Genomic DNA, 14,684 nt, shown 5'->3' with positions numbered 1-14,684 from the left:
AACAGGAAGCTCTCTCTTTCCCTCCCTCTCTCTCTCTCTCTGTCTCTCTCTGTGTCTGTCTGTCTCCCTTCCTCCCTCCCTCCCTCCCCCCCCTCTCTCTACTGGAATTCTAACCTACTCCTTCTGGATTCCAGCATATACTGATAACTAGCTGAGACATCCAGCCCTGTGAACTGACTAACTATGGGATTCTTGAACATTCAGTTGGTAGACAGCCACTGTTAACTAGCTGGACCACAGTTAAATAGAGGCCTGTAAGCCCTGCCCTCCCCCCTGCACCCTCTCTCTCATATATATATTCATTTTATAAGTTCTGTTCCTCTAATGCCGTGGGTCCCAACCTTCCTAATGCTGCAGCCCTTTAATGCAGTTCCTCATGTTTCTGATGATCCCCAGCACCCATAAAATTATTTCCATTGCTACTTCATAACTATACGTTTGCTACTGTCAGGAATTGTAAAGTAAATATCTGATACGCAAGATATCTGACATTCGACCCCTGTGAAAAGATCATTTGACCTCCAAAGGGGTCACAACCTACAGGTTGAGATGCACTGCTGTAGGGAACCATAACTGAGACAGTTGGTGTATTAACCAAAGCAGAGTACCAACCCCATGACTTTCAGACAGTCCCTGTCCTCTCCTGGCCTTTTGCCCTATAATTACCAGAGTGAGGGTTTTACTAAAGTCCTTCCCAATCCCGAGGTTCCGTGACTCCTAGGCAAGGGAGCAGGCACAGGCATTATGCCCTTCTCAGCCCACACAGAGGCCGGCGCTCGCACGCGGCTTACCACCAGGCTAGTGTTGAACTTGTAAGATCTCTGCACTGTTCGGTCACTGAAGCTGTTGCATAGGTTCTTTTTCACAAAGTTGGGGTGGTTCAGGATATCGTTTGCTACGAGGGGCTCCTGCCAAGGCCACAAGACAGAAGACAGTGTCAGGTAACTCTCTCCAGGCTGCTGCAGATGGAGCCGACCCGCTGGGCCAATGAATACCTTGTGGGTGATGTGTTGCTGCTCCAGAGGCGCATGACCTTTGGGGTCAACGAGGGTTGGATGAGCCACCAGATAACCTCTGTCCTCCATGATGAAGCACCTGACCCAAAACAAGTGATGTCCTTCAGTCACAAGTGACTGCCATGCTTTCAGAGAACACTCAACTGTACCTGCCTCAGAACAAACTGCATTGATCTAGACTTATGCAAGCAGACATCTTTTTCCTGAGGTGACAGACTACCTGGCCTTCAGAGTATGGTAAGAGTAACATATTGCTCTGTGGTCACCTATATAGTTAGTTCATAGGGCAGTGGTTCTCAACCTTCCTAATGGTGTGACCCTTTAATACAGATCCTCATGCTGTGGTGACCCCCGCCCCAACCATAAATTATTTTCATTGCTATTTCATAACTGTCATTTTGCTCCTGTTATGAATCATGGTGTAAACATCTATGTTTTCTGATGGCTTTAGGAGACCCCTGTGAAAGGGTCATTTGACCCCCCCCATAGGTTGAGAACTACTGTCCTAGAGGATGTGCCTATCCAATTCAAGTGTGAAGAATGTATTGAAATCTTTTTGCAAAGATATTAGGAGGATGCTAGCTCTTTTCTTTTTCTTTCTTTCTTTCTTTTTTTTTGAGGAAACAAGTAGACAGGTATCTACAGACACAAACATGAATAAAATACAACATTGAGTGTATAAAAAAGGTCCTCGTAGGAACACTAAGTAGAGCTAGAGCTACTTTAATCAAGACTATCTTCTGCTTTCTTCCCCTCAGCATTAGTCATAGCAACGGCCAGGAAGCCTGACTGTGGCTAGTAAGCACGAGTGTGAGCTTCAGCAGTGACACGAAGCGTGGAGCACAAGACTGAACTCAGAAGCTATTTTAAAAAGCAGCGTGCGCTGATTCAAGGGAATGCCCTTGCTTTGATCAGACATTTTCTTTTGAATTCAGCAGGCAAAGTCTCACAGTTCTGCCAGCAGCTTTCTGGGAAAATGCAAAAGTGCAGTCTAAGCAGCTGAAATTTCACGAAGATTGGCTTAATGACTAAGTTAACATCAAAAGTGCTGCCGGAGAGAACCTGCCCTCTGCTCTTCTCAATACCAAAGTTGAGAGGAGCTTCTAATCACTGACTCTAAGAGAAACAAGGCTTTGGGGCCCTATGCTATTTCTTCTGCAATATGCTGTGTCTGTCTGCCTAAATAATAAACAGCACACACCTTTGAAAAAAGGAAAGAAGGGCAGGAGAGATGGCTCAGTGGAAAAAAACACTTGCCTTGCCATCGCCCAGTAGCACGCTCTCTAATGAACCCTTAAAAGCTCATAGGGCAGGGAGTCTGGTGTCTGAAGCCATGAATTAAGGGACCTGTCTCAAACAGATACCTAAAGTTGTCCTCTGACCTCTACCAATGCACACAGCATGTGCTCTTCCATATGTCTTAATAGGACTCCCCCCCCCTCCCCAAACCAGGCCATGGACTCAATTTCCTGTACTGATCATAACTACGTGGTTTACATCTGATGCTGACTTGTTCTTATTTTGGGAGTAGACAGGAAATGGTGTCCTTTGAGGGCTTACCTTATTTTGTTGCCACCATCTTGGTTACAAACTGGTAAGAGATCCATCAGAACCTTGTAGAAGTACCTCAGTGTGAAGTCAATGCCCATCACAGCCACAGTGTGTCCGGAAGACAGCTGAGTACTTGATGTGAAAGAGACCAACACGAGTTAGAGTAAGCACAACGTTGTCTCGTGTCAGAAACACACCCTCCCATTTCCCAGCCTGTAATTGTCACTGACTGAGCCTAATATGAAGATGACTTAAGAGAAAACATTAAGACTTTACTTATGGCTTTCTGAGCAGTTGTGGAATATGGCCACCCCTGACCCCCAGCATGTTCAGAGTGGCTGGGATTTTTAGCAGAGTGTAAGAGTGAGCAGTTGCTGGCATGGCTACTTAAAATAAAATTTTAAAAGATTATGTATGTAAGTACATATGTATTCATGTATGTGGGTGCATGCTTGCCACAGTACGTGTAGAGAAGAGGACAACTTGGGGGAGTTAAGTTCTCTTCCTTCGCCATGTGGCCCCAGGGTTCTAACTCAGGTCATCAAGGTCCCAGCAGGTCCCCTTACCCACTGATCCATCACAGGTTACTGTCAGCAAACTTCTAGAAAAGAAACCTGAGTGGCTGCCATTAACTACTTCCTTCACTGTTCTGGTAAGGAAACAGGGCTTCTGGAGACTGAGGGAGCACAGTAAGGCCACACAATACTTATCAAAGCCACTATCTAGTTTTCTTTCTACAACACCATGGTGGACTCTACACAAAACAGTTATATGGGGCTGGAGAGATGGCTCAGAGGTTAAGAGCACTGATTGCTCCTCCAAAGGTCTTACGTTCAATTTCTAGCAACCACATGATGGCTCACAACCATCTATAATGAGATCTGGTGCCCTCTTCTGGCATGCAGGTGTACATGCAGACATAACATTGTATAAAAATAAAGAAAAAAAAACCCAGTTATATGTAAGAAGGAGTCTTCTGCATTGCAGGCCAGCACACCCTCTATGCTATAGCACCACTGCTCTTGAAGGAGGAGACTGCAGGTAAAGCTGGGTAGGAAAGCCTGGTGTTCCTGGCTAACTTTCTGGAAAACATGGCATCAAGTCCTGGTATAGCTGGTTTTATTTATGTGGTACCTGGATGCTATTTGGTCTTCCTAAAGCTTTAGTTCTTCATATGAAAAGGGAGATCATAGTAGTACCTTTAAAAAAATAAGCCTTCTACTGAAATTAAAAGTGATAGTGCTTACAATGTTTAGCAGGTCGTCTTACATACAGCAAACACTGAGAAACCAGAAGTGACTCTGTGGAGTACAGAAGGGTTTGCCAACATGGACCACTAAGAGTCCAACATCTACAACCATCTACCTGCCTGATTACCTAGAAAATACCAAAAGGAACAAGTGACATTATTCCTAACATAACTATTTTATGGTGGTCTTTTTCTTTGCTTTCCACAGTACTGGGATTTAAAACTGGGGGCCTACTGCCAGAGAGGCATTCTATGAACTAAGTGACAACCTAGCCCACTCTCACAGTAGCCTTTATTTTAATATTCTCTCTCTCTCTCTCTCTCTCTCTCTCTCTCTCTCTCTCTCTCTCTGTGTGTGTGTGTGTGTGTGTGTGTCTGTCTGTCTGTCTGTCTGTCTGTCTGTCTGTCTGTCTGTCTACATGTGTTGTTATATATGTATGCCACACGCGTGACTGGTACCCTGGAGGCCAGAAAAGGACATCACACTCCCTGGAACTGGTGCTGGGAACCAACTGGGTCTCCTGTAAGAACAAATGCTCTTAACTGCCGAGCCATCTCTCTAGCCCCCTTTGTGGTAAGTTTTGGAAGCTTTATCAATGTGTGGGCACTGAAGCTTGGAAGAGTGAGGCATTTGGCCAGCGTCATGGAGCAATTAGTGTATACATGGACAGAAATTTACTGTCTAATTCCCAAAGCTGCTAAGTCAGACATGCAGGGCTGTAAGCAGTTTTACATTATTTAATTTCTGTGGAAGAAACTAGGAAAGAATTGTAGTTTGTGTTTTATGAAGGAAAAAGTTAGCCTGAGAATGGTTAAGAGACTTAGACACCACCCTTTCCCTTTATCCAGAGCAGTACCCGAGGCTGGCACTTTTCTACAATACTATGTAGTGCCTTCAGTGAAAAGGACTGCTCAGGAATTTTGGGATATTTTATTTCTCAACCTCCTCTGAATGGCAGCTACCTGCACCAGTAGAGCCAGTAGATGCTGAAGTTAATAGCATGCATCTGCCCGTGTAAGATCTGTATTTTACCTGAATTGCAGATAGGCATACTGTTACCATAGCAACTCAGAGAATTTTATAGAACTATCCAGCCAAGTCTACATTTCTAAATATAATAGGGCAGGCTGATGGTAATACATGTAAGCAATTTTCCCTGTTGAGATTGTGTGACTACGCCCTTTATCTCCAGTAGTGTCACCATTCAGTACGAATGCCCAGTTATATTACCAGGCTGCTAGCTGGAGTGACAGGTGAGCGCTGAGCTGGGAAGCCCTCCCCTCACTCTCCACCAAGGCACATCTGACACCAAGGGTGCGTGGGTGAGCTTCAGACAAGTAGAGTGTCTGAACCAGCTCTTCCTTCTCACCAGTTCAAACGCCCAAGTTCAGAGCTTGAACAGCATAAAAATAAAATAGCCGCTGTTTACTTATCACTGTGCACTTAGGACAGTGTCACTGTAACTTCAGGACTAAGCACTCTCCCAGGCATCACCTCTAACTCAGTGCCCACTTCCCGTGTTCCCGGCACTGTCCTAAGAGCTTTACATATTACTTAATTTAATCAGCAAAGTAATTATTTGAGATAAGCTCTAATACCCCTCTGGCCTAGTGAGGAAACAAAACCAAAGAGGATTGTTTATAGTCACACACACACACACACACACACACACACACACACATGCACGCACGCACGCACACACGCACGCATGCACTCACACAGCTTTACTGTTTATGTATGTTTATAATGTTTCGCAAACTGGCACCTTTGTCAAGCCTCTCCATCAGCATAAGACCGCAGGAGCTTTGGCTGAGCAAAAGAATAGAATATTGATTTGGATCTAAACTGTGATGAAAGAAAAAGTCACAGCTCTAACTAGTTAAATCGCACCCAGCTTAGCATAAATATCCCCACGATGGGGGGTGTGGGTTACATTTTAAGCAGGGCCAAAGCAATATGCTCATCCTAAGGGATCTGTATTTACAGTGCCTTCGAGTCTAGGACTGAAACTGGATTTTTGTTGCTGTTAAAACTCACAGGTTAAACAGAAAGGTGACCAAAGAAGCGAACGGAAACTGTTGCATCCGAAAAGTCACTGTGTTTCCCCATCATGCTTCAGTCGAGCCAACGCCATAAAGGTTGGCAAAGGAAGCTGATGAAATTTCTCACACTTATCTCATTCTCAACAAAAATGCTTACACACATACATAGAAACTCATGAATTGGCCTTTTGGCCATGCACCGAAAGGACACAGCAGAAGCAAGGCTAAGAAGCTGCTGTGAGGAGGGCCTGATCGGATCCCTCACTGGTATCTTTGAAAAGCTACCCCAGGTCCCTCGTACTGTAGTCAAAGATGAGGCGGCCTCTGCTCCTGAAAGAAACAGTCTTATTTCCTTTTCCTCAACTGATTAGACTGTGTGTGGGGGAGGACGAACCTCGCTCTCCACACATGTGTGCAGGTGTGCGGCCACCAGACGGTGTGCTACAGGAGTCCTGAAGGATGGACTCCGTGTGAGGCTTGCGGGCTGTGGGCTTCTGTATGAAATCCGTGTTATGGGAGAAGCTGACAGTCAATCAGATGCCATTGCCCTAGAACCAGCATTCGGCTGGCAGCAGGCAACATGGGGGGCTGGAATTGCTTTCCAGTTATTTTCTCAATGAACTGATGTCAGAGGAATTCTCACTAGTTATCAGTCACTTGAGGAATGATGAGCATCACTGAAAAGCAAGAGAATCTGCTTCCTCTATATTTTAGGGCATCATGCCAGGTGTCAGTCAAAATATGGTCTTTCTTGAGAGGAAATAGCTATTTGAATAATGGAGGGATTAAAGCAATGTGCCTTCCCATCCCAACTGATGTCTGCAGCAACACATTCTAATATATGTCCAGCGACACTGACATTAGCCAGCATTCCCACAACATGAGTTATCAAAAGGCTCTTATTTTCAAGAGACATGTTCAAAAGTACAAGACAGAAAACCAATGCAAACAGCTGATATAATTCTAAAGAGTCAGACACAAATACAAGTCTGGTGCTCCAGTATATCATTTTTAAAAAATGCTCCTTTGCTTGAAAACAAGAGCAACTGAAGCAATAAAAGATGTTGTGTTTGTTTTCCTTTCTGCGTGTGTCTATGTGTGAGGTATGCGTGCAGGTGCACCCAAGCATTCTGCATGGAGGTCTGAGGTTGATGACAACTTCCTCAATCACTCTCCATTTGACTTACTGAGGCAGGGTCTCCCACTGGACGTAGGACTCATGCATTTGGGCAGTCTAGCTAGCCTCATTTCCCCTAGTGTGCCTTGTCTTCACCTCTTGAGTACTGGAATTTCTACAGGCAGCCATAGGCACCCTGCTTTAAAAAATTATTTACCTTTATTTTATGTGCACTGGTGTTTTACCTGCATGTGTGAATGTGAGAGTGTCAGATCTTGGAATTACAAATAGCTGTGAGTTGCTGTGTGGGTGTGGGGATTTGAACCCAGGTCCTCTGGAAGAGCAGTTAGTGGCCCCATCCACTGAGCCATCTCTCTGCCCTCCACTCTGGTTTTTATGTGAGTACCAGGGATCCAGACTCTTGATGGATTTAAAGGTGGCTGAAAAAGATTGCTGAGAGGTCTCAGTGGGCAAAGGTGACTTCATCAAACCTGATGACCCAATCCCTGGTCCCCAGTTGTCCTCTTACTTCCACATGTCTCCTGTGCATGCATGCACGCACATAGATACACATCAAATAAATTAATAAATGTAATTTAAAAGATTTTAAGTGACTAAAAATCAATGAAAATAGTTACCTGGATGAATGAATTGTGTGACTGATTGTCACGACATAGCCAGCTCCTCCAACATCCAGGTAAGGGCCAGTCAAGGAAATCAGACCTGGATTGGCTACTGCGTGAAGATACCTAATAGAGACCCAAGAAAAGTCACGTGATTTTAGGCATACACTACTCTGTAATTTTCAAGGAGCAGTTTGTAGCTCAAAAACACTTATTATAAACCGTGCTGATATTATTTTAAAAATCAAAATAAATCTTCCTCAAGTTAAAGGGAAAAAAGGTATCATGTGTGTGTTTGTGTGCATGTATGCATGTGTGCGCATGCACGCGTGTGTGTGTCTTGTCTGCTTGTCTGTCTGTGCACCATGTACATGCCTGGTGCCTGTAGAGGCCAGAAGAAGGTGTTGGGTCCCCTGACGTGGGACTGGGAATTGAACCTGACTTTTCTGCAAGAAGATGGCTCTTAACCTCTGAGCCATCTCTCTGGCTCTTTGCTTCTTTTTGAGGAGTTGGGGTTTGAACTCATGGCTTACCCACGCTAGGGAAGTGCTCTACCACTGAGCTGTAGTCGCACCCAGATTCTCACCTTTTATGTCTGATCAACAAAGTACCGACATAGAGTTGAGAAACTGAGATTTTTCTGTTCTAATACATATGGGACTCTGAGCTTTTACTGAGACCTGTAATCCAGATGATTCAGAGAGTACTATAGAAGGATCAATGAAGGAAAATAAATTAATAAACATAAAGAAATCACACAGGATTGTTATAGGTGGGAGTGGGCCTGAAAAGCTGACTCGCGAGTAAGATGGTTGCTCGTCAACACAGGGTAAGCAGCTCTGCTCCTGGCTTACGCTGCCTCCATTCAATAGTGCCTGGCTAGCTTTGGTGTGAAAAGAAAGCCCAGAAGTAAAAATAATATTCCTAAATTTTTATGTGCTGATTTCCCATAGGTCATACACGACCTGTGCAATTTGATGCCATAATTACACGGAGTAAAATGAAGTATTTCATTCAAGATGACCCTCCAGTCATGCGGTGGAATCAAGCAAGCCCTTAGGGGTCAAAAAATGGATAAATGTAAAACATTTTAGTCTAAAATTTCAATAGAGAGATAAAGTACTACAGTCAGAAAAAATAACCTACAAATCTGATACTATTAAAAAATATTGAAAATAAATTTACCTCCTTGGAAATGTCTTCTGAGTGTCTATAGTGCCTTTACTGTATGAACTTATCATGTCTCTCCAGGCCTAGGAGGAACAGGGAACCGAGGCCCCTCAGACTCACCACTGTCTCCTCGTGGGATCAAATGCTTTGTCCATAAGGGAGCCAGGATAGATTCTGAGGACGCCATTGGGCGTTGCTATGTAACGGCGGACAATGTACGTGTTCAGGGAGCTCATTTCCATCTGTGTCATCCATTCATCTGTGACGTGGCTGGTCGCCATCACTTCATTTCTGACAGAGAACTAAGAGACAAAGGAAGACATTGCAGGGCCCCTTTATAAAAAAACCTCACATGAAAAAGAGTGTGGGCTGCTGGCAGGGCTCCCCAAGGTTCTCTCGCAGAGAAGCCAAGCCCAATTACTTCTTGAAAACCTTTCCACAGCAGATGGATGTGGCCAAACTCGATGAAAACAAAAGCTCACAGAATACAGTCAGGGGAGGCGTGCTTACTCAGTTGTTCACCTAGCCAGCCTGGCTCAGTTTAAGAACATTCCTGTGGTGAATCATTAGACACACAGCGCCTTTTGCCTCTTTACTATTTTACTATTGTATTTATCTCAACAGACTGCAGAATACTTCTTTTCCATAGGAAAAATGGAGTGGTAAATTTTTTCTGCTCTGTTTACCACACACTCTACTTAGAAAACCCCAGTGCATATGAGACCTGTAGTAGATTCTTCCTGAGGCCCACTGGGCTTTCTGATCCATCAAAAGGGTCACGGCTGACTAGTCTGCCCCGGGGCCCACACTCTGCCTTTTTGCCTCTTGGCTGCATAGGTCCAGATGCAAGCAGGGTTTGATACTTCAAAGGTTCCTGGTCAGCACCCCTTCCCTCCTGGGCTTGTGGAAAGCGGGCCCCCGAGATGTGGCCCGGGCCAGTACTTACTTTGAGTCCCGGGTTAGCGATGAGGCGAGTGTTGTCACTGAGATAGGCCGTGTAATGCTCCACCATGCGCTTGGTCTCTGGCTGACTGAGGTGCTCGTAGGGGGAGGAAAAGCTGCCGGCAGACAGCATGACGGTTGGACTTTCTGAAAAGGACCCCAACAAAGCAGGCCTCAGAACACAGGGACTTCATCTTGGCACCAAACAAAAGCATCACTTAGGCTCTGCCAACATGTCTGCTACGGTGGCTTAGTATCTTCCACAAGGACACAAAGAGCTTGACAGTGAGAGCAAAAAGAAAAAGGGAAGGGGGAAAAAAAAGCCACATTCTCTTCCTTCAGGGAGTAAAGCAGGGTGGGGATGCGCCCAAAGAGGCACAAATGCAGGACGCAGGAATCAGGAGTGTCAGATATGCAAGCTGTGTTTTTGTTAGGAAAGGGTGCGGCACGAACATGGAGCCTGCCTGGACAAAATCTGCGAGGCCATGAGATGTTGGGCAAGCATCACAAAGAGGGGAAAACAGCAACACCAGTTCTCTAGGGTGATGCCAAACAGTGCTTGACAGGTGAGTGCAGAATGGCACAATCCATGGTACCTATTTGTATCCACATTAGCAATGTTACTCAGGAAGAAGAAAGATGAAATGTTGATGTCAATGGAAAAATCAAATTAAAAAATTATTATCGCAGGTGGCAGGCAAACGTGGCAAAAACAAAGCTGATAGAGTATTCCCTGTATACATCCCTAAATATTATTTCCACATGAAAACTAGTTTCCTATTTGAGGCAAAATCCTTGCAATTACTCACAGTATGAAGCTAAAACTTTTGTTTAAAAAATTTTTTTTGGTTCAACTTTACCATATTTTTATTTATTTGGAAACCGGTGCTGGTTGGCTTGGAACTCTCTCTGTAGACCAGGCTAGCTGCAGAGATTTGCTTGCCTCTGTTTACTGAGTGCTTAAAAGCACCACCATGCTAAGCCTGACTGTATTTTAAAATGTGTCATAAAGCACCACCATATGTTTTCTGTGACATACAGTATTTTACGACACGTCTTATCTCATTAAAATCTGTTGTTTTTTGTTTTTTTCTGTTTGTTTTAAACTCCTTTTGATAGCTCTCCCATATGATGTTTCAATGTGACCTGTGAGCTTGGTTTGTTTGTTTTGATTTTTCAAGAAGGTTTCTCTGTAGCCTTGGTTGTCCTGGACTCACTTTGTAGAGCAAGCTAGTCTTGAACTCACAGAGATCCACCTGCCTATGCTTCCCTGAGTCCTGGGATTACAGGCATGGGCCCCCACTCCTGGCAACCTGGTGAGCTTTTATGTGGTGGACATAAAAAACAAACAAATAAACAAACAAACAAACAACAAACCAAACCGAATTTGGGCTGAGGCTAGGTGGAGTTCTTGCTAGGTCCTAAGTCAAGAGATAGAAAAGGCACAGAATAACAAAACAAAACAAAACAAAACAAAACAAAACAAAAAAACAAAACTAAAGGGAAGGAATGGCTTTAAGCTCAGACAAAGGGAGTCTCTTCTAGAGCATGACCTGCCGCATGACTCTCTCATGTGGCTCACACAGAGAGGCAGTATGCGTGGTAAAAAGCAGTTTCCAGTGAGAGGAAGCGAGAGCCTAGTCACAATGTGACTCCATCCCACCTTAAGGACGCAATGGGCTTGCGTTGGGAGGACAGAGATGGTCTTTTCATTTACTTGAGGCCCCACCTGTTAAGGATATTGGATCTGACTTCCTCCCCCTCTGAGACCCAGAAAGCTACTGGAAGAGTTTAAGTACACAGCCCCCTTTTCCTTTTGTTTGGTAAATACTTGAATGGTAAAATAAATAAATAAATAAATAAAAAGTGGCATTGATGATGTCTGTCTTCTATGAGTTTTTTTTTTTAAATCTTCTATTCTTCACTATTATATAAGTTTTCAGTGTTTCCTCAAAGACATTACTCTATGCATCTATTACTCTATTGCATCTATGATATTTAGTTGTCCTTGGTAGGATGGCATTCTAAGAAACTGTTGCTTCTCCTGATGTTACTTATTTTCACAGGATGGCCTGGGAGACTGCTAGTGTACTCATCTCATGTAATCAAGGAGGTACAAAGTAGAGGCTTCCAAAGGCTGACCCATAACATGCTGTTGACTTGTCTTCATAGTCAGTGGTCCATCCCTGAAAGTGTACGTGTGTGTGTGTGGGTGTGTGTGGGTGTGTGTGTGTGTGTGTGTGAGAGGGGGGGTATGTGTGCTTGTACTTAGAATGCTTTGGATTCAGCCACAGAGCAGGGAGAAATAAGCTGGAAGAAAACAGCAGTGGAACACAAATACAGTTCAGTCAAGAGCGTCCCAAGAGGGCCAGGGTGAAGAAAAATAGAGATGCTTTGGGGAGCTGGCTTTCCTTATAGACACAGAGACTGGCATTGTAAAAAGGTGGATGCAGTAAGACAGCTGAGGCACAAAGGGGGAGAATACAGCCCTGTATCAGACACAAACCTTTGTGATTAGGACATAGACATACAAGTTTATACACTTAAACACACGCACACACACACACACACACACACACACACACACACACGTGCATACATACAAATAAAACTGCCTAGAAATGTGCTTTTAAACTACTTATTTCTTATGTTTCCCATTCCTTTTTTGTTGCATTTAAATGGTCTCGTGTTTACTTCCACTAATGAGTGAAGCAAGACTGGCCCTGATGAGCCTTCCACACTGCTCAGAGTTCTCCTACCAGCCCTGTGAGCAAGGGTGGCACAGTGGAAAGTGCTCCCTGGGAAAGTAGGGACTGGCCCAAGGTCTGTTTATGTGACCTGGGATCAGTCAATCAGAGTGTGTGTTTGAGTTGGAAAGTGTTACATTGTTTGAGTACACTCATGAACAATGCTGTTCAATAGTAATATTAATACAATGTCATTGTGACTGCAACTTAAAATTTTTTGAAAGCCAGGAAAGCAATAGGAAATAATTAAATAAACTGTAATAATATAGTTCTACAATATTAAAATATGATGATTTCAGTATGTAATTAATATAAAAAGATCTTGCATGAGAATTATACTTCTTATATATCTTGATTTTGACTTTCAAGTGCTCAGCAGCTGCACAGGTAGCAATAGCTAAAACATTGGACAGTGTGGCTATGAGAAAGCATGCAAATAAGATTTAAGTATGTAGGCTGTAGCTTCTTCCTCACCATGGGCTGAACTCGCACTGCCTCCAATCTCAGGGCAGTGCCTCATCTCCTCCAGCATTAGTGTGCAGCTTGCTGGCTCATAATTTAAGGTCTCACATTAGCTTTTTAGTAAAGCATTTCATTAAAATGTGAAGAATTATGTTCTCTTTTATCTAAAACATAGAACATAAGCCTTAAAGCATGAATCAAGTCAAACAAACAAATGTATGATCTAGTGATCTTTGATCATTAGCACAGGCTTTCTCTAAATTGTTGACATTTTTGAAGTGGGCCACTTAGCCTGGGTTGGTCTTTTGGCCTCAAGTCCAGGAAGAATTTCCTAGAAAGGAATTTAGAGGAAGAAGCCAAGTTCCAGTGTTCACATTTGGAAACCGTAAAATGGAGACACATCCTTGGTCTCCTTCTGACCTGTGCCCCTCCACTTGGTTTGCTTGCTGTGTGGTGGTCATTAAGTTCTTTGAATACTAAATATTTCCAACAGGGAAAAAGAAGGTAGCTGTTTAGGTAATCAGAGGCATCCTGTAGTGTATTGACTACATAGGCTACAAAGGCCTCCTATGTACATGGTCCACATCAGCTTGGCCAGCCAAGTGTGTATGACTCAAATATCAGCTTGGCCAATGGGTACATAGAGAGCACTCACTATCTAAACATTGGGGAACTGCAGGTCGAAACCACTACGCAGCATCACTTGACCCCAGCAGGAATGGATCTTATCCAGAGACTAAAGATAATGCTTTCTGATGAAGACAAGGTAAACAGGGAAGCCTTGTATACCACTGGTCAGAAATGTAAGTTAGTGCAGAAAGCCAGAATGGAAGGCAGTATAGAGGTTCCTCAAGAAATTAAGAGTGTAACTATCATGTTGTTCAGCAATTCCACTCCTATATCCAAAGAAATGATGTCAGACTGTGGCAGACATTTAGTAACTCCATGCTCCATGTGGCACTGCTCATAAATGAAAACAACCTAAGTGTCCATCAACTAAGAATAAAGAAAACATGGTACAGAAATATAACACTACACAGGCATAAAATAGTGAGATCCTATACAGAACTGGAGATCATTGTGTTAAATGAAATAAGTCATGCAGAGAAGGAAAAATATGGCATGACCTCATTCAGGTGGAATCTAAAAGTCAAAGTTGAGACTAGAATGGTCATAACCAGATCCCGGTGTCCATGGAGAAGGGGGAGGTAGGGTGTGGTGGGAAGGCAGGCAAGGAAGAGGCGATAAAGGACACTAAGTTATTATTAGATAGGTCAAGAAGTTCTGGTGAGGTATTGCATAGTAGAGTATATTTTGTTGTTACCATCATCATCATTATCATCAGATTCTCACTCAATAGCCGAGGCTGTCTGAAAACTCAATGTGTTGTCCATGCTGGCCTTCAGCCCACAGTGGTCTGCCTGCCTCCTGCCTAATTACTGCCTTACTGAAGGTGTGAACCATCATACCTGGCTGCTTCACATATCGGGGAGTGGGCAGGGATCAGGATTCCAACAAACGTTTATGACGAAGTCTTACATCTTAATGAGTAAGAGCATGCAGGCAGCTGAGGAGCCCACGGGCTTTACCTAGGGTTGCTAGCTGCTTGAAGTGGAGGCAAGCACTGGGTTGTCCCAGAAGATCTAGTCGGTGGTACAGGAGCTTGCTGCTGGGCACAGTGTTGAGGTTTTTCAATTGTTTGACAGGTATTTCTGGTTGTATCACCACAATGCACAGAATGAAGGAAGTGTCCTGTACCTGTAA

The 14,684-nt window shown here is 43.8% G+C and overlaps 1 protein-coding gene across 1 annotated transcript in view; it reads right to left on the bottom strand.

Moving 5' to 3' along the window:
* The window catches only part of CACHD1 (cache domain containing 1), a 235,500-nt gene that overhangs the window by 23,361 nt on the left and 197,455 nt on the right, over positions 1-14,684 (bottom strand). Inside the window, exons 13-19 of the mRNA XM_084784427.1 lie at positions 14,510-14,678; positions 9,716-9,858; positions 8,890-9,071; positions 7,615-7,725; positions 2,577-2,699; positions 996-1,095; positions 792-908 (exon numbers count right to left, since the gene is read on the bottom strand). Coding sequence (XP_084640553.1) covers positions 792-908; positions 996-1,095; positions 2,577-2,699; positions 7,615-7,725; positions 8,890-9,071; positions 9,716-9,858; positions 14,510-14,678 — 945 coding nt within the window. The remainder of the gene's footprint in view (positions 1-791; positions 909-995; positions 1,096-2,576; positions 2,700-7,614; positions 7,726-8,889; positions 9,072-9,715; positions 9,859-14,509; positions 14,679-14,684) is intronic.

This window comes from Acomys minous (genome assembly GCF_964271855.1).
Source record: "Acomys minous genome assembly, chromosome: 6".
NCBI lineage: Eukaryota > Metazoa > Chordata > Mammalia > Rodentia > Muridae > Acomys > Acomys minous.
The sequence above is the reverse complement of the archived record's forward strand: the minus strand, read 5'-3'. Positions and strand labels throughout refer to the sequence as shown.